The following is an 18,827-nucleotide window of genomic DNA, read 5'->3' as shown; positions in this document are numbered from 1 at the left end:
CAGATCCCCAACAGATGTATTTATGAAAAACATTTTTTTAATTCGTTTTGAATAGCTTAAAAATTATTCTGTTTGACTGCAAAAATGTGAAAAATAGCTTAATATTTCACACTTACAAATAACAAGCTTTCCACATGCTTTGGTTTCATATTACATTAATGAATGGAATCTTCCTGATTTTTATTTAAACCAAGTGTTTGTTGTTAACAATGATATAAGTGCGCATGGAAAGCTCATAAATGAATGGAATTATTTATGTATTGCGAATTTCTTAGATTTCTCTAAAAGAATATATCTTTTTGGAAAAATCGCTGACATATGTAAAAAAAAACCTATTGAAGTCTATCAAAAAATGCACGTTTGTGGCTAAATTACAAGGCTGTATGTGCTATCCATGAGTGGTTTTTACCCTCCATATTAAATTTAAGATAAAAATAATAACTTTTAAAAACGGTACATAGTGACCTATAGTGTCACTGGTTGCACTTTGCTCACTTGTAACTTCATATTCTTTCGTGGGAAGCGATTAGGTATTAATCGCTAATTTCACTGCGCCAAATTTCACCTTTTTAAGACAATTTTTGAAAATCGCGACTCTATAGTTAGTTCGATTTTATTGCGCTGATGAGAAAAAATCGGTGTACCATTGTACGTGTACCAGTTTTTTAAGAATTGGTACTGTATAAAGATTCGTCTGGCAATTATAAAAGAATTTTTCGATATTGTCCTGCACCCAAAACCTGTACCAAGCGTAAGCGTGGAGGACCTGTTAAGTTCACAACAGTTTTGAGTACCATGTGCCTTTTAAAAATGCATGCTTTTATGGAAGCCTTAACTTTAATCGTATATAAATAATACGCTTTTTACATAAAATGATAAAATTATGGCTTGTAGATATGTACATTATTTTAAGAGGTAGTTTGCCACCGAAATCCTAATTCAAAAATAACTTTAAGAGGCAGGTATCCATGAAGGGTACTTTTAAAATATTTGGAGGGTACTTCCCATTTAATTGGAGAGGCTTTAAATGCATGCCTTTGTTCACACGAGGAAAGCATTAGCTAAACGAACTTGTTTTTATCCAAGGTGCAACTTAAGTTTGAATATTCTACCAAAAGTAATGTTAAAATATTGTTTTGCAGAAAATTCGTGGAATCATCTTATCCACATCATGTCTTAATATGCTTAGCTAATTGTATTAGTAATTAAAATTTGAACTCATTTGCTTTACATAAGCACATACGTATATTCGACCATTGTTGCAGTTATGTATTTTGCATAGTGAATAACCCATGGCTAAAAAATTTAATTCTGCGCCATAAATGGCTATAAGTCATTTACGTAAAATACGATTGTTTTTGCATTCTCTGCATCAAAAAATACAATTTCAGAAGTATATCCATAAACGGTTTGAAAGAAATCACATAAAGTTGTCATAGGTTGAAAAACAACAAATCCAATATCATACATGCATATTTACATGTGAATATACTTTATTCATTTGAGTATAAAACTGTATTCGCAGAAAAATATACATTGTGTACGTACATATGTACTGCACACAGCAAATTTTCTGTGCAAATTTGCAGAAGATGCGAGTAAATTTAATTTTCAATCTGACAATGACATTCACAATCGGATTATAATGACAAATTAGATGTTATATAAAGTTACATAAAAAAGAAACATGTGGCATTGACAAAAATTCGTGAGGGCATGAGACTGGTGAAAGCACATGAAAGTGAGTTTCTCTTTTCGAGTAAAAATGGTGAAATTCTATTCAATATACTTCGTTTTGTTGCGAAATCACAGCTCAAGTGTCGATGAACGATGTCTTGGCACCTATGTATTAGCACGTGCGGATTTCTACATACACATCAATGTGCCCATTCATTCGCACATTTACAAATAATAATTGATTTTACAAAACTGACAGCACTCCGAAAATCATCATTGTTCAAGTTCAACACTATAAATTGGAATTTCGCAATTCTAAGTTTAATTTCGAAACTGTGACTAAAATAGCTATTAATACAGCTATATGTATGTCTTATTAAAGCTTGATATCGCATATGCACATATGTACCGGACTCTTCTGAATGCTAAATATAAATATGTACATATGCAGCATAACGTTATGAATTTCAACATACTCACCATTTATAATGTGCTAAAGGTGGGACTACTTTGGTCTGAATGGGTGAAATAAAGTCAAAGAGGGAGAGAAAAGTTTGGATTTTTGTGAATGCCTGAGTGAGAAAGTTATTGCATAACACATGGGGCATGTACCTTTCCTGAACTTTCCCCCTCACTTTCACTCTTCTTCTACATATTTCATCATAACTGAGGAAAACTTTTTTGGGATTTGAATGTAGATTGAGCAGTCATCCAATTTTAGAAATGTTGTCCCGAAATATAGAGAAGCCACTATGAAAGGGAAATCTCAAAGGCGTCCATGGACTTGACACCTTATTTTTAGCTCGCTCACTCCAATCCAGAAGTTCAACTATTCCACTTTTACCTGAAATAAAAATTAATGTCGATATATCCCGTGAAGCTCAAAACAATTACGAGGTCCTCCTCAATCCACGCTCCCAGAACGTGCCCAACTCATCTCATTCACCGAACTCGGGAGCAGCCAGCCTAATCTGCATCAAGGTGGGAGTGAAAGTCTTTGTCGTTTGTACTCATCAAAGCGTGCTTTCTCTCTCTCGCTCCCTCAATATTCCGTATTTAGATTGACCTGAGATTTGAATAGAATCTTGCCAAGCAGCAGAAAGTAGCAGCAGCAGGGCACATGGGTCAGGCATGATCACCTCAAAATAAAGGTGAAAGTCAGGCCACTTGTTCGCACCAACCAAATTATCTGAGGAGTTGAATTAGCAGTATAAATGCAATCCTGAAAAGCTCGCTTAAAATAAGTAATTGCAATAAATGCTTCTTGCATTTCTTATGCAATTCCTTATTTCAGTGGTATAGTAAAAGTCGAATTGTTGCAGGGCACCTGCAATTACGTGGACTAAATAAAATTACTCTGTGCAGCAGAAAATAGATTCACGAAAGTCATTATTACTAAGGAAAATCTTGTATCAGGAGCTGGTTCAATCAGTGATGGATCTAAATGGGGATAATGGAAGGTTGTAGGTGGCAGATACTTTCTATCTGTATCGGATAGATAGAAAGAACTCCAGTTCACCAAGTTCATGTCCAGATTGAATGAGTGATTTTGACAGCCTTGACATTCACCTTGGTGGGTGAGATTGAAAGTCAAAGGTAGAGAGAGATGAATGAAGGAGGGTTATGATCAGTAACCCTCTTCTTCTCTGTGATCATTTTGGTGGAATTAGTTACACAATTTTCAATTTCGTGGGCGATTAAGGTACAAGTTAGCACACATGCTGGGTGAATGGGATTATGTAGCGTTCTACACTGGACACCCATCAGTTAGTTTAGTCAAAGTACTTATTTTTATTCAGAAAATGATATGCACTTTGAGACCAATCTGAATTATTATAGCTGATCAGAACAAATAATAATATTTTATTAAGATGATGGATACTAACACGCTCAGTACAAAACTTTCGTTTAAAGATAAAAAAGAAAAACAATTAACTTTTGCGTTACAATAAACTAATTGTAAGATATAGATATTTGTCAAGAGTGTAAGTCATTTTCTCAATGAAATATTTTGATCGTGCGTGGAAGTGGTAACTAATATTTTGTATTTAACAACTGGGATAGGAAACTACACAAGTTACCACTTCAATTCACGAATACACCATTTAAAATATGGTCTTAAATCTAATAACGACGTTTTTTCCCTCCTTGACCTCTTCCTCGCCCACGACCCCCGTGCCTACCAGTATTTCCGCGTTTCATTTGCATTCTTTTCGCAGTGATTCCGTCCAAATATTTCTGCTCTTCATCGCCTTCCATTGCAGTGATATCGATAAAGGAGTCGTCCCCCAGTTTGAGTTTGCCGTCTGTCAAAATCTTCACCGCCTCGACTGCAGACCCTGCTTTCTCGAGACGGACGATTCCTTCAGTAGCACCTTTGTTAAAGTCCACGAAAACGACCTTCACAAATAAATAGTAATAAATTGTATGAGAATATTTGTGGTTTGGAAACATCTTAACACCATCCAATAAGCCTTATAAAATCATGTAAGTCATATGAGTGTCGTATATTTAAGTCGTATATTCTGAATAATTCACCTTGAAATCTTCTTCATTGGTAGCGCTATACCATTTCTCTTTAAAGTCTTCACGACTGCACGTAATTGGAATGTTGGCGAGCTTCACGAGAGCCCCTTTGACCATTGATTCCTTATGTTCAGATTCATTAGCAGCTTCTTTATCGTTGGCGTCACCAGAGTCCTGACTTCCACCTGCCTTCTTCTTTCGCAGTTCAACTCGAGCCACATACTCTTCGCGTTTCAGTTTCTTATACTCGGTGTGAAACATTTTCAAGTCCTGCAAGGAAAAATGATAAAATTATTTCACGAATTAGTCATGTTCAATTGTTTCGTTAGTAGTGTTGTAACACGAATGGTACCCGTATCACCGGTGTTGATCATATACCAGTGGTACAGGTTGCAGTGTGTATATTAACTTACAATATTATTGCCTTTGAAAACAATGTTAGTTTCTTGTAAGAACTTTGTGGCTAGCTCCACAGATTTGAAGACGACAAGGATGGACCCCTTAAACTTTTTAACCCACACGACCACTCCTTCTCCTCCCTCTTCTGATTCCTTTGGGGCCCCTTCCTCTGTCTTCTCACCATCAGTTCCATTAGCAGATTTTGCAACCTCAAAGGTCTTCTCCTTATACCACCGCATAACCACGGCCTCGACTCCCTCATACTGATTGAAGAATTCTACAATTTTATTTCAAAATAATTACTTATACATTTGCTTTGCTGTATCGACTTATCTATAGCACAATATCTAACTTCTCACCAAACAGATCGTCCAATTTAGTCTCCGTCTTAGGAAAACCTTTCAAATATACTGTTCGTGCTTCTGTGTTGGGATCTAATGGCACATCCTGATTTCGGCGCAACTTTGTCCCATCCTCGTCAACATCGACCAAACTCGACCCCTTCAAAACGTCGGCAATTTTTTGTTTTTGCTCCTCCGCAGGCAGGCTACATAAATAAATACAAAGTGCTCCTAGTTAGCTACGCTAGTATATTTTTTTATCACAAACAAAGTACTTACTCTTGAACTAGGGCTTTAAGCCGATTGAATGTCAGCATCGTATCAATTTTAATCCAACCATCATCTTTAGCACATTCCGTCTTCATAAATTTGTCTCGTGGGAAGTTGTTGTCGCCAAAATAGTACTAGAGACAAGTAAATTGATGTAATTTAATAACATTGAAAACTATGTATTAAGTCGCGCTTTACAAAATAATTTTCTTATTGCATCATTAATGAATTGCACAATTACTCTAGGGAGAGAAAATAGAATAAGGTATGGTTGAGATGCAATGACTGGAAATTATGCAAATTAAATTTTTAGTGCAAATTACGCAACCAAACTTATTCAATTAATGGAATTTAAAGTTTTAAATTAAACCGGTACTTAAATGCACAACTATTTCCTTACCTCAACTTGCTTCAACAATTTGCTATCTAGTGTAACTTCAGCCATTTTAAAATGTAAGGTTTACAGAGACAAACAAACTTTAAATCCAATTTTATTAGAAAGCGCAAATTTTTACTCGGAAATTTGACAGAAAGAGAAACCGAAACGCAGTTGTCTGTTTGGTGTGATGAGAGCGAATGCGATGCGGGTTACCACGTGCAGAAGCAGTGGAGGCAGTTTGAACGTCAGCTCGTAGTTTTCGTCTCATAAAACGATGACCAAGCCAAAACCCATGAAAACATCAACCTGAATTCCTCACAGGTTACCGTCAAAAACCATGATCGGGGACCTGCAATGGGGGACATTATGATGAATCATAATGTCCCCCAGCACAGGTCGTTTAAAACATGTTTGCTATTATATGTAGGTAAAGGTATAAAAAAACTACAATTGAAACTTGAAACAACTGCGGGGATATTCTGATTTTGTTATATCCATTATACTTTAATTTCAGACCAGACCGTATATATTAAAAGTTTAGAATTTACATTTACATATATGCATAGTTTAGTTTCAAGCATTATTTATAGTAAGACACGAGATTAATAATGGTAATGAAGGTGGCCAGAAATATACATTAGATGCTGCGACGACTAGAGCGTGTAGTAGGGGCACGTTTTCTTGGATGATTTTCTTGGTTTGAGAATGGATAGCAATTGTAAGCCATGCCCATTGATGATGACGATTCAGCGACAACAGGGACGGCTTTATTATCCCCGCTTGACAAGCACTGTTCAGGATTCTTGCTGGGAATGATGTTCAACGCCAAGGATTTCCGCGATCTGGCCGCTTTGATGGGGGTTAGTATGCTTGTTTTTGGAGTAGAGCCAGTAGAGGCACGAGCTGCACTTGAACAGTTTCCATTGTTATCTACGGACGAAGGAAGATCACGCAAGTTTTGAAATTTGAAATCCGCACCCAACTTTTCCTCCAAGGTGTTTACAGTTTCCTCAATTTGTTTTCTACGAATGCGAGACCTTTCAATTGCCATGTGGGTAGATTTCATGGGGTCAACTCCTTCGCCACCTTCGTCACTGCTGCTGGCGCTTTCTTCCTCTCCATAGATGTTGCAAGATTGAATGACATTGTTGTTTTGATCATATCCTTTAGTATTCCCAGAGTTGGTGGCCCCTGAGAAAAGCAATCCGTTTGTTTTAATCAATTCAGTTAATTCAGTGCCAAGTTTCTCAGAAACGGGTTCGAGAATTTCCTGAAGTTTGTCCCGTTCCTTGGACAAGTCCTGGATTTTTCGATCCAATTTGTTATTGACGGAGGCCAGGCGGCGCATCTCAACGACGCATACTCCTTCGTCTTCCATGGGACGGATACGTAGTTTTCGAAAATCGTCTTTTCGTCTGACCAGACCAACTTCAAGATCGTATACTTTTTGTCGCAGTAAACGATTTTCATCTCGTTGCATTGTGGGCATTTTGATATACTCGTTGTCCTCCTTTGCCATTTGCTCCAATTGCATCCTTAATTTGTACTTCTTATTGTCCAAACAAACATACCGTCTTCTCCACGTTTCCATTTTCTCTTCCCCCATTTTGCAGTCTTTGTCAATTGTGACAAGATCTTGAACGTCGGATTGATTACTTACGACACGTAGTTTTGTCAACTTTTGATTTTCGTTCAACTCCTTCACAAGTCTGTTTCTCGTCTTTTCTGCTTCATCTCGATCAATTTCCGCTTGTGGAGTTTTTCGAGTGTAATCTGGATGTAATCGAAGCTCATTTTTTCCAACGACGCTGTGCCAAGCATACCGACCTACCTTTGGAGGTTCGGGAATTGGATAGTTCTTGGCTGCCACATGAAATCTATTATCCGCAAACAGCATGACTGTATTAATACATTCTGATGAATAAGTTTAGAGTGTAAAAATATAAATACTTAATATTTGATATACGTACGGTTCACGACTCGTGTCTGGAGGAGTTGGGGTAGGTTTCATACTGAATTCATTTTCAGGTTTCTTAATATCCAGAGTTCCTAACCAGAGGGCTTCTTTTTGAGCCAAACCGGCCAAGTCTTCAATATTTTTGACCTTGTCTTCATCTTCTCGTACCAAAAATGTCCGCGGAATAGTCTCTTCTTCTTCATAGACGGCATACCTTTCCTTGAAGGCTCCCAACATCCCTTTGTCTACGTCCAGCTCCTGATGCATTCTGAACAAAATTGAAGAAAAAATAATAATAAAAATTCATTCAACTTTATAGCTAAAAGTAAAATCAGTCAGTTTACATTAACGAAAACAATTTGACAGTTTTTCAGAAAATCAAAATCTTAAATAATCAATTTCAAGTAGTGCAATAAAGTATTAAGTGTAGATGATTGACATTTTTGGAATATTTTGACAAAACTACGAAATTAAATTTTTGACGATGGGGAAACCCCCCACATTTAAAGTACAAATGCATGTTTCTAACTGCCTACCTGGAGTTATTTAGTAATTACGAATTGGCGATAAATAATGCAAGGGAAATATACTACAAATTTAATTTACGATAAACACACGAATGGAAGACTGGCCTGGCTGGCTCTGACTGAATGTCAGACTGAAATTCAGATGTCAAAGCCAGAGCAGGCCAATGACCCAGCAGGAAATTTTCTCAGAGGTGACGGCGGTACTAGTGATCTCTATCGCAGTCACCTCTAACCAAAATTTTGCATATTACTTTGTTTTTGACAATTAAATCTTTATGCAGAATAAGAATGTTGAAATTTGGTTTCGTCATACATTTATTTAACATGCATTAGTAAATTAATTTGACAGACTAGATATTTTAATTGTTATGACCATGTCTCAGTTTGATATCTTCCAAGCCGTTTGGAGCATAATTCCATAAAATTTTCGGCATTATTAATCCCAGATTGTTTCATAAGTTGTAAAATTGCTTCTTGAACATCCTTTGGCATGTCTTTGGCATTTCCGGCGACGTAAATGTAAAACTTTCTAGAGGCTAAGATTGGACCCAGTGTTTCAGTTTCTTGCAGAATTTTATCTTGTACATAATCCCGTTTTCTAGAAAAAGATTTAAAATAAAATAAATTAAAATGCAGTTTTTGGAAAGTCAAATTAAATAAATTCATGACATAGACATACTCTCCATTGGAGTCTCGCGAAAAGGCACATTTAAATTTGAGCAAATTGTCTTGTTCCAACTTCACCCATTCATCTTGGAAATAAAAGTCAAGTTTTTCATTTCTGCATCCAAAGAACAACCACTTGTCCCATGACTGTAAGCTATCCGTGATAAATGATCTGAACGGTGCTACTCCAGTACCAGGTCCAATCATTATAATGGAAGCTTCCTAGAATAATAAATCAGTTCAAATTAGTCACGAATTCATATTGATTTATTGAGAAATTTAAATGAATGATGATTATACTTACTTCGTCTAGAGGGGGAAACGTAAAACTTCCTTTTTGAACCCACAATGGAATTGGAGTGCCTTCTTGGCAGTGATGAGCTAGCCAATTAGAGCAAAGTCCTTTTCTTTTGGATTTAATTTTTGTTTGATATTCTACCACTGCTACCAAGATTTGTACAGAATTTGGAAATTGTTTTCTAGAGCTGGCAATTGAAAACGATCTTGGCTTTATAGCTGGAATGAGGTCGAATAGGAAAACTGGAGGAATATTACGCTTAGTGTGGTGAAAATCTTGAAGTACCTCCAGAATATTTCTCTTTGGACGATTACAATAAGAAAAAAGATCTTCTTGTCCTTCCGGAGTACAAAATTCGGTTAACTTTTCCTTTTCTAATTCGTTATCAGCAAACTTGCTCATTAATTCAAAAAAGTAAAGTCGTGGTACTGACTGAATATCGAGTAAATGTGTGACAATTTTTCTCCAGCTCCACGGCTGTGGTCCCATTATTTTGATAATTTCTGGGCTTATTTTACTCCATGGTAAGTCTGGATTCTTCTGAATATAAATGGGTGGATCGGTGACCAAGTCGGGGAATGTTTCAAAAAACGTGTCGATATTGTCAGGCAAATTGGAAGGCTGGATTGTTAAAACGTCGCCTATAATTAAAGAAATTATAAACAATGATATTTATGAACTAAAGAATGCGTATGAATGCATAAGTATTTAAAATTTCAATACCTGGAACAAAACTCAGATTGGAATTCTCAAGGTCAATTGTAATGAGTCGTGTATCTTGCCAATGATTAGCCGATGTAACTCGTACATTTCCTGTAACATTCCGCACTTCAAGCGTGCTCTTCTCATCATCGTGAATAATTGATAAACCATCTTGAATCAAATTGTCATCTTGTTCCTTAATGGTGAATTTTGATATTGGCTTCATGCTTGTTTTGGGCTTTGGATTTAAACTCCATTTCTGACATATAACCGTCCATAGACTTTCTAACCAAGGAGCCACAGACGCATGATATCCCAGGTCATGTTGGTCATCTCCAAGACAAAGGTCTAGAATTTGACTTGCACCCAACTGTTTCAGTCGTCTGTTCAGCTTCTTGCCCACAAAATTATACTTTTCATATGACGAGTCTCCCAATCCGATAACTCCATAATTAAGCTGACATAGTAAATCTTGACTCCACTGAGCTCTGCATAACGTTTTCCAAAAGTCCTTCATATTATCTGGAGGGTCTCCCTGTCCAGTAGTGGCAGCAATAAAAATGACTATCGTCTTGTCGTTTGAGTAATTCAATTTCAAATTCTCTACGCCGATTTCGTTCATAGACGAGACCAATGGTTTCATGCAACCCAACTGTACCCCTTCTCTTGCAACGCGTTCAGCAACATCTTCCGCTGTCCCGGTTTGACTTCCGAACAGAACAACAAGGTTTATCTCAGTCATTTTGTGATATACCTAAATATTAAAAGCTATATAATTCGAGCATACACTTTGCACTTTCCTATCTTATATAGTACATACTTCATACTCATTAATTATTAAACAACGAATACAAAATATATGTGAAGACATTAATTACCTATCATGTATCTTCCACACCGATTGTCCCAAAGTCAAATTGTCTCCTTTATCAGAGTGACACTTAATCTTTCTAATTTCAACAAAATTATATAATTCAAACGAATCCAGGAAATATAAGTAATTAAATAGGAAAGTATGTAAATCCAACAACTTACAAACTCTAGCTCCGGTAGTCTCGTCCGAATCGTCCTCCCACACCACTCCCCAAGTCCCGTCCCCAACACTTTGCAATAAACAACAAACTAAACAACAGTTAATTCACAAAAATGGTACTTGGATATGTTAACTTGGAAATTTGAAATTAAGAAATCACTTCCTAACTCCTCAAGGGTTCCGTTCCACATGTGATGAATGGGATACATGACTTTCATTCCCATCGGGAAGTGTCCCTGACAAACTCCGCGGCTCCGTAAATCGATCTTGATTCGCCCGTCGCCTACCCAGCGGAGAGTTTGACTCTGCTTTTTTCCACTTTTTTAAGCTCCTGCTGCTGCTGTTTGTATTGTTATTATCGTGACCTCTCTGCTGCTGCTCCTCGGGTTGGATGGTTGTGGATCGAATTTCTCTTGTGCTCGTCCTTCGCATATTTCGAAAATTAAATCCAAACCACCCCCACCCACCAGCACCACCCCTTCGTTGTTGAGTTTTATCTCTCTTTTAATTCGAGGAAGCATAGAGGCTTATCCTTTTTTGTGTCTGGTTTACATCTACAGGACAAACAAAGCAATCTTTCTTGTTTTTAAAATTGCAACGAAAGTTTTAATTCAATGTTTTTAATTAATTGGAGCAATTGCATAGTACGTCCGTGATTAATTAATTAACAGTATCAGCCCAGAGAGGAGAGGAGAAGGCGTGGTCAAGTCACAAAGTTCAGCAGCAGATTCGCTGCAAAAACAAAGAAGAAAGTTCATTGATCTCTCATTTTCACTTTGACCTGAAAATACGGTGAAAATTGTAGTCTCGAAGGTTCCCAAGTCAAGTTTTCTCTCAGTTGGTGGAAGGTTCTCGAGAGGTGCACACACTTTTTTGGAAAACTGCGTCGTCACTCCAATTTTTTTTCGGAAATTTTGAAAGACTACATTTTAGTTGGGTTTCGAGTTCTATCAAACTGTGGAAGATAAGTGATATAGGGCTAATAGGGAAATTTGGTCTAATTTGTGGGGTAGTTCATTTTGGGAAGAGAAAAGGATCGTGAAAATGTTGCACGAAATTATTATACCTGAAATTTCTGATATAAACGATCAAATTATTCAAGTACCCGCATCGGAGGTTCCAGAGTCTGAGATATCGGTGGAAATATCATCAGAACCGTTGTACTGCTTGTGTCAAGAACCTTGGGATATTCACAATCGGAAGTTTATGATCCACTGTGATCATTGTTCGGATTGGTTTCACGGATTGTAAGTTTTTTTATTATTATTTGCTTAGAAATTTTGCGTATGTACCATCAGATTATACATACAGAACATAGGATGATTTATAAATTGCAATAAATTTCAGATGCGTTGGAATAACTGATGAGGAAGCCAAGGACATTGAAAAATACCATTGTCCAAAATGTCACCCAGAAGTTGGACCATCAGTTTGTAAGTTACTTTTAGAAAATGAATAATTTCATTATTATATGATGGTAATATATCATGCGTGTTTTTTTAGTGGTGGACTACACAACCAAGAAAATTAACAAGCGTGTCAAGTCAGTCCGTTGTACGCCGGAATTTATTGAAAAACTCCAAACCTATAAATTTCTAATGTAAATAATTGTTTTGATCAAAGCCACGTTTTATAAAGGTTGCTTTTTAATAAGTGTCTTTATTCAGTCCGGATGAGGTGGTTCTCAAAGTTCGAGGACAGGCTTTGACGTTACCATGGCTTATTGCTAAAGGTTTCACTCGTCCTGTTTTCGTCGATTCGGTGGAAGCGTTGGGAATGAAACTTCCACCAGACAGCTTTACTGTTCGAGATGTTGAACGTTACGTTGGATCTGACCGAATGGTGGACGTGATCGATGTCGAACGACAAACTGATATCTTAATGTCCATGCAGGAATTTGCGGATTATTTTATGTCACCGAATCGCAATAAGCTTTTAAATTTAATTAGCCTCGAATTTACGCATACAAAGTGAGTATTAATTGGTTTATTTTGATTAATTAATTGCGGAATTGTTAGTAACAATTTAATTTAATTCTCGTTTCAGTTTGAATAAGCTGGTGGAGTCTCCAGCAATATCTAGGAAATTGGATTGGGTCACCAATTATTGGCCATCTAGTCAACCGTCTGCAGACGAAGAATCTATATTACGTCCCACTGTTCAGAAGTATTGTTTAATTAGTTCAAAAGATTCATACACGGATTTCCACATTGATTTTGGTGGAACGTCAGTTTGGTATCATGTTTTGTGGGTGAGTTTAATATAAATATGATTTGAACTAGTTTTAGATGTCTGCTAGACTAAAGGTTTAGTATAATGCTATATTATATGTTTGTTGTTACAGGGTGAAAAAGTTTTTTATTTTATTGAACCTTCGGAAGCTAATCTTAATATCTATAGTCGTTGGATGGATGGAGAAATGGGAGATAACTGTTTTCTGGCAGATGAGGTATGGAATAATATAATAGTTAGCTGAGCGTTGTGATTATAATATTAGATTTACGTAACACATTGCAATTTATTATTGCAGATCCCAGTATGCTTTCGTTGTGTCTTAAAGAAGGGTCAAACACTGTTGATTCCAACGGGTTGGATTCATGCTGTTTATACTCCAGAAGACTCTCTAGTATTTGGTGGAAATTTTCTTCATTTCCTGAATATGGATCTCCAACTGCAGTAAGAGTTGATTAACATTTTATAAATGTTAAATAATAAACTGAAATTAATATTCTAAATTTCTTACAGAGTATACGACATCGAAAAACGCCTTCAAACCCCAGTGAAGTACTTGTTTCCTTCATTTGAAGCGACTCATTGGTATGCTGCTGAAGGATTAATACAAAATCTACAAACGTTAAACGCTACTTCTTACGTCCCTGGATATATGATCAAAGGGTTGAAGGCCCTTATACAGTCGCTTAAAGTTTGGTTTAATGAAAAGGAGGCAAGTTAAAAAATATATTTATATCTATCTATATTTTGTAAATATAGTTGTAATCGGCTCATCTAATTAAAGGTATGTATGATTTAATAGATTGGAAAAGTGCGTCGTGAATACATTCCTGGCCGTGTTAATTGTAAACGAATTATTCACGATCTTTGCAAGGAATTGCGTTCTTCCGAGAAACGTTTGTTGTGTTCTTCATCTAAAGACAACTCGCCGCTTAAAGAGTCAGTCGTATCCTCTGTAAGTATAATGTTTTGTGCAAATAAGCTAAACAAACTTGGATTCTAATATGATATTGGTAATAATTTATACATAAATATTATTATTACAGACCGAATTCCCTGTGAAAGAAATTTTAAAACGTGATAGCAACTCAGTTGAAAACGGATATACTGTTTCGGGTACTTCTCCGACAACTGGTACTTCAAAAGATCCTTTAAAGCTTGTATTGTCCATATCCTCCTCTGCTACTGTTGAAGCTACGCAGCCTAAAGCCAAGGCTCCAGGAAGAATCACAATGACTTTTAAAAGACAGTCAGTTAGCGGACCCAAGTATGTTAATGTCTAATTTTTATTGGGCTTTCATTTCTGTTGGATACTAAAATACATGTTACCTTTCCAGTTCTGGGGAAGATTCTTCCCGAGCAAGTTCGCCAAAGGACAACCACAAACAACCTCGAGTTAAAATTCGTTTGTCATGTATGTATTCCAAATTCATAGAATTCATATTCTTCATAGTTTGTAAACACATAATATTTACTAACTATCACTTTATTACTTTTGATCCCCTCTATAGTGAGTGATAGGAAATCAGAAAGCATAGACTACGATTCTACAACTGGTTCAGATGTTCTGCATATTGCAGAGTCTGATCATGATATTACAAAATTGGATTCTGATGGTAGTTCACAGGATTTAATAATTGATCTGAATCGTCACAAGGGACACAGGAAGCACCATCATAAGAAATGCAAGAAGGGCAAGACTGGAAAGTCTCGGAATGATCAAAATAGATCTATTGATGAAGTACTTGCTGGAACACTAGACGGATTAGAGGAACTGTTTCAGTCTTCGAATTATTCTGAGCGAATTTCCCAATCAGAGTATGTTGCATTTCGTTTAATCCTGTACAAACAGTGGGTCATGTAATTTATTTAATTTAAAACGTCTTTAGGTCTACATCCCAAGCTATCAAGGATACCGTTGCCGGTATGTCTGCCATGAAAGAAACCATTTTACCGTCCAGGAAAAAATCCAAGCATAAGAAAAGGAAACATGGCAAAGTTACTGGATCTGATTCAGATGATATGTTTGAGGGAATTGAAAAAGTCCATCAAGATGACGATTACAGTATGATATTTTATTCATTTTATTTATCATTCATTACTTTCATTAACTACATAACTAACAACTAAACTTATTTACTTACTGATTCAACTTTTAATCTACATACAACGAATTTTTGCTTATAGTTTACTTACCGTTAGCCGGTTCTGATGATGACGCACCCACAAATCATGGAAAATCTAAACGAGGTAAAAGGAAGGTTGAAGACGAGTCGTGGTCACCGCGAGCTAAAGTTGGTCCAGTGGGTCACCGGGAGACAAAGTCATCAAGAGTCAACGCTAAACGGGAAGCTGTAGAAAAGGGTCTTGAGAAAGCTTCCGCTGCTTTGGAGAGCGTTAGCTGAATTATTTAATACAGCATACAAGATTAAAATATTCACAACATACCATTTATTTATTATTTGTTTTTGCTGTAACCTAGGCCAAGCGTAAGAAAAAGCATGAGCCCATCCCAATTCTAAAAGTGAAAAAGCAAAAATTAACTCCTTCTCCGGAAAAACCAAAATTACCATCGACCTCCTCATCCATGGATATTGCTACGAAGACGTCGATACTGGCCAAGAAATTTGCTGATATTAGCACTCCGAGCCAAGCTTCAACAACAGCAAGGAAACCGAAGAAAGGGATGGCCACAGTAAAGCAGCGCCTGGGAAAAATTCTAAAACTTAACAAGTTCGCTCGTTTTTGACATGTTTACTTTTCAGTTACAAAGCGTTATTATGAGACTTCCAATTTTTGAATGGTCCAAAATTCCACTCTATTTTTGGATGAATGAGCTAAATTACTTTATAAGTTATTAGCTCGTTCATACGAAGTTCTAGTAGTAACAACAATGGTGCTCAGGATTTAATGCTTTAATGTGTCATGGTAAGTATTTAACTTATTTTCTGATGATTTTTTTAGGCATTATCCGGCGTTATATGTTTGGTGAACAGCATTAATCTCACTTTTTTGTTCTTTCGATAATGCAACCTTTTTTCCTATTAATTTCTTTTAAATACTTGTTTTTATATACTTTCTGCTTTGAGCTGTTTCAGTTTGAAACTTTGAAATCATGTTGTATCCGTTTTGTTATTTAGAATCTATTTTCAAATATTGTCAAAATTGTTCCTCATTTCGTATGTATGTTGTTGTTGTTTGTTATACAACTTAGAAGAGTATCAGTATTAAAATTTCTCGTGGTTAGTGGGTATGGGTATTTCGGAAACAGGGTGTAGTGTAATGAATTTAGGTTTACAAGAACTTCACAAACACGTTTTTACAATTTATGTATAAGAAGTTCTATAAGGGCAAAATATCTATGGTTGTGACAATACTTTAGTATTATTTTGGCCTTCGAGTAGCATTTATCTAAACATTCTGAAAATACATTTGTAGGCTCTGATTAATTGTTAAGGTTTGTTCGCCGTAATTTTGCCTCCAAGTCAAAGTGATGTCCAGTTAAGTTTGAGTATGGTGTAAATCGAAACACAGAACTCGAGAATGTGAGATTATTACAGTTTTATCAACGATATTATTAATCTGGTAAATGTTTAGTATAATATCCCTAATTTCATGAAAATTAGCAACAGCACGAGTCGTTTAACCGTAGGGGGTGAAAATTAGGGAATTAGATAAAAGGGGTTGATAATTTCTGAAAGATACTGTAGTATTTCCAGTTGCAATTTAAGAAAAATATGTAGGTCGTCACAAAATTTCATGTAATAAGTAAGCAGATTTTACCCTCCCGAAATACTGACAATGGGCGTCTTGATTCCCTGTTTTTTATATTTTTAGTGACATGGGGTTAATTCTTCCAAGGAATTGGATGTGCTATATTATTAAATATACTATATTTCAATTCTAAGGGATTTTAGACCTTGTACAGGATTAGGTAAGATTAAAGGAACGTAGTTTTGGTGCCGATTTATTGCATACAAAAACGTGAGCCATCTAAATTGTTTCGAAATTTTGGGAAAATGAGTCCTAAAATGGACCCCCAAATACCAAATTGTTCCATGCTCCAAAGTAGTTTGTGGAGCTGGAATGACTCAACACCTATTGTAAACCAAGGACCAAGTCGTACATAAGTGAAATTGTACCATACAATTCTTTCATCCAGATATGCAAAGGGAAAAGAGTTGAACAGTTTGCTACATTTTGTCCAAGGACAAATGAAGAAGTTTCAAAGTCTATATGGAAAGAAAATTATAGAAATGCATGCAAATGTAAGAACAATTTTGTTCCATTCGGCGATAACATTAAGATTCCGCCTATAATCTTGCTAATCCTCGGCATTGAGAGGGCAACAATACAGTCAGGCAATGAAGTACATTTTCGACCTCTGTTGATTTCAATGTAAAAAAATTGTCACTTTATATTGTCTATGAACTACATACATGCATACGTTTCCTTATTATTAACCCAAGTATTTTTGTAATTGACAATCATTAGAGTCAGTCAACAGTTTAGTCGGGTATACTAATTCCATGTGCATTTGTCGCACATGACCTCTAACTAACCCTTTCCTAACAGTTGACATTAGTTAATTTCAAAACCACTTCTTGTAAGTATTTAATAGTGCTTGCTCTTTATAGTTTGCTGCTTTAATTAAGAGTTTTTATAGATTTTTATTCTTCTATTTACAGTTAGCGTGGTTGCAGAAGTTTAAAGTATACATAAATATGTCATATATATACCATATACTATATATGTAGCAAGTGGTCGACACAGGAGAGAATTAGAAATACTTTATCGTATCAACAATGTAACTTCTGCGGCACGGGAGTTGTAAGAGGCTATAGTACAATTAGTTTTAGCAGGAACTCATCCTCAGTTCAATGGTTAATGATTCTGGCAATTCTTTCAAATCGTATGGTCATATATGAGAACATTACGTGAAGGTAGAAGTATTTTATATTCTTAAAATAAGAGAACTACGAATATTACTAATATTACTGTTATTAGTACACTAACTTGAATGTTGTACAGCACTTGTATACCACCAAACTTGATACACTCCATGATGTCAAGCGTGTTCATTTAAATATTTTGTAACATTACAGGTAAGTCGATTTTACTATGTATGTTCGGTTAACGAAATGTATATACATATTCCTCTTTACTGGCATGTGGATACAACATTTTATTATTACTGTCATTTAAAACATATTTATGAATTGGTTGTGTTCTTATTTTTTGTGATTTGTCAAAAAATGATACAATTGGTTATGACGGACTTGTTCAAAATTTTACTAAACTAACATGTTTAGTTATACAATTATGATTCATACAAGTATGTAGAGATCAATATAAATTACGCAATGAGATAAAATACTCTGTGTAGAAAGATGCAGCTGCATAGTAATGTAATTCATGTAACAGGAATCATTTGTCACAAACTGATTTAAACAAAATTTGTTTTAAAATTATAACACATGTAATAAAGATGATGAATTACGATGATGAAATCAGACAAAACAAAGGTTGTAGTGTGGTGGGTTTTAATATTAATTTATTTACCTGAACTTTGCTCAAAATTCACTTTCATTGCATTTAATGTGATATGTATAATGCGCATAATTTAAAGATATTAATGAAAATATGAAATTAAAACTCGTAACACACGACTTCACTTATGCACATTCTGCACCAGATACATGTGCATGCTCGTAATAATTCTTCTCCGTCAGTCATCTCATCATCAACCTTTCAAACCCTTTTCAACTGGTATTTGACAAGAAGATTATTAAAGTCAGCAAATCTGCACTGGAGTCAACC

The 18,827-nt window shown here is 35.9% G+C and overlaps 4 protein-coding genes across 4 annotated transcripts; 1 reads left to right on the top strand and 3 right to left on the bottom strand.

Moving 5' to 3' along the window:
• Positions 1 to 3,503: 3,503 nt before the first annotated feature.
• On the bottom strand, positions 3,504 to 5,819 carry LOC110850975 (la protein homolog). Its single transcript, XM_022098590.2, has 6 exons — positions 5,614 to 5,819; positions 5,223 to 5,347; positions 4,962 to 5,149; positions 4,617 to 4,879; positions 4,216 to 4,473; positions 3,504 to 4,077 (listed from the first exon to the last, which is right to left on the bottom strand). Exons 1-6 carry the CDS (start codon positions 5,656 to 5,658, stop codon positions 3,802 to 3,804), a joined length of 1,155 nt encoding a protein of 384 aa, XP_021954282.1. The 5' UTR covers positions 5,659 to 5,819; the 3' UTR covers positions 3,504 to 3,801.
• A 250-nt stretch (positions 5,820 to 6,069) lies between these two features.
• LOC118435981 lies at positions 6,070 to 8,254 on the bottom strand. Its single transcript, XM_035852568.1, has 2 exons — positions 7,563 to 8,254; positions 6,070 to 7,469 (listed from the first exon to the last, which is right to left on the bottom strand). The coding sequence occupies exons 1-2, from the start codon at positions 7,814 to 7,816 to the stop codon at positions 6,230 to 6,232; spliced, it is 1,494 nt and encodes a 497-aa protein (XP_035708461.1). The 5' UTR covers positions 7,817 to 8,254; the 3' UTR covers positions 6,070 to 6,229.
• A 119-nt stretch (positions 8,255 to 8,373) lies between these two features.
• On the bottom strand, positions 8,374 to 10,919 carry LOC110850833 (NADPH-dependent diflavin oxidoreductase 1). The gene is made up of 6 exons (XM_022098414.2): positions 10,778 to 10,919; positions 10,621 to 10,692; positions 9,764 to 10,496; positions 9,047 to 9,681; positions 8,756 to 8,964; positions 8,374 to 8,674 (listed from the first exon to the last, which is right to left on the bottom strand). Exons 3-6 carry the CDS (start codon positions 10,482 to 10,484, stop codon positions 8,443 to 8,445), a joined length of 1,797 nt encoding a protein of 598 aa, XP_021954106.1. The 5' UTR covers positions 10,485 to 10,496; positions 10,621 to 10,692; positions 10,778 to 10,919; the 3' UTR covers positions 8,374 to 8,442.
• A 172-nt stretch (positions 10,920 to 11,091) lies between these two features.
• LOC110851159 (lysine-specific demethylase 7A) lies at positions 11,092 to 18,531 on the top strand. Its single transcript, XM_022098818.2, has 16 exons — positions 11,092 to 12,022; positions 12,123 to 12,208; positions 12,279 to 12,375; positions 12,443 to 12,745; positions 12,822 to 13,026; positions 13,120 to 13,224; positions 13,306 to 13,451; positions 13,521 to 13,719; positions 13,810 to 13,962; positions 14,054 to 14,274; positions 14,345 to 14,421; positions 14,519 to 14,825; positions 14,897 to 15,072; positions 15,195 to 15,403; positions 15,490 to 15,740; positions 15,972 to 18,531. Exons 1-16 carry the CDS (start codon positions 11,820 to 11,822, stop codon positions 15,997 to 15,999), a joined length of 2,766 nt encoding a protein of 921 aa, XP_021954510.2. The 5' UTR covers positions 11,092 to 11,819; the 3' UTR covers positions 16,000 to 18,531.
• The last annotated feature ends 296 nt before the right edge of the window (positions 18,532 to 18,827 follow it).

Source organism: Folsomia candida, unplaced genomic scaffold (genome assembly GCF_002217175.1).
Source record: "Folsomia candida strain VU population unplaced genomic scaffold, ASM221717v1 Fcan01_Sc006, whole genome shotgun sequence".
Classification (NCBI taxonomy): Eukaryota; Metazoa; Arthropoda; class Collembola; order Entomobryomorpha; family Isotomidae; genus Folsomia; species Folsomia candida.
This window is presented reverse-complemented; position numbering and strand designations above follow the sequence as displayed.

Excerpts from the sequence above, each read along its gene's own strand:
- LOC110850975 (XM_022098590.2), bottom strand. The coding sequence starts at position 5,658 with ATGGCTGAAGTTACACTAGATAGCAAATTGTTGAAGCAAGTTGAG. Across the intron at positions 4,880-4,961 it reads TAAATTGGACGATCTGTTTG|AATTCTTCAATCAGTATGAG; the intron begins GTGAGAAGTTAG and ends ATAAAATTGTAG. Across the intron at positions 4,474-4,616 it reads TTTTCAAAGGCAATAATATT|GACTTGAAAATGTTTCACAC; the intron begins GTAAGTTAATAT and ends TTTTCCTTGCAG.
- LOC118435981 (XM_035852568.1), bottom strand. The coding sequence starts at position 7,816 with ATGCATCAGGAGCTGGACGTAGACAAAGGGATGTTGGGAGCCTTCAAG. Across the intron at positions 7,470-7,562 it reads CCAGACACGAGTCGTGAACC|ATTTCATGTGGCAGCCAAGA; the intron begins GTACGTATATCA and ends TGCGGATAATAG.
- LOC110850833 (XM_022098414.2), bottom strand. The coding sequence starts at position 10,484 with ATGACTGAGATAAACCTTGTTGTTCTGTTCGGAAGTCAAACCGGGACA. Across the intron at positions 9,682-9,763 it reads CAATCTGAGTTTTGTTCCAG|GCGACGTTTTAACAATCCAG; the intron begins GTATTGAAATTT and ends CTTTAATTATAG. Across the intron at positions 8,965-9,046 it reads CGTTTCCCCCTCTAGACGAA|GAAGCTTCCATTATAATGAT; the intron begins GTAAGTATAATC and ends TTATTATTCTAG.
- LOC110851159 (XM_022098818.2), top strand. The coding sequence starts at position 11,820 with ATGTTGCACGAAATTATTATACCTGAAATTTCTGATATAAACGATCAA. Across the intron at positions 13,225-13,305 it reads ACTGTTTTCTGGCAGATGAG|ATCCCAGTATGCTTTCGTTG; the intron begins GTATGGAATAAT and ends TTATTATTGCAG. Across the intron at positions 14,422-14,518 it reads AGTTAAAATTCGTTTGTCAT|TGAGTGATAGGAAATCAGAA; the intron begins GTATGTATTCCA and ends TCCCCTCTATAG.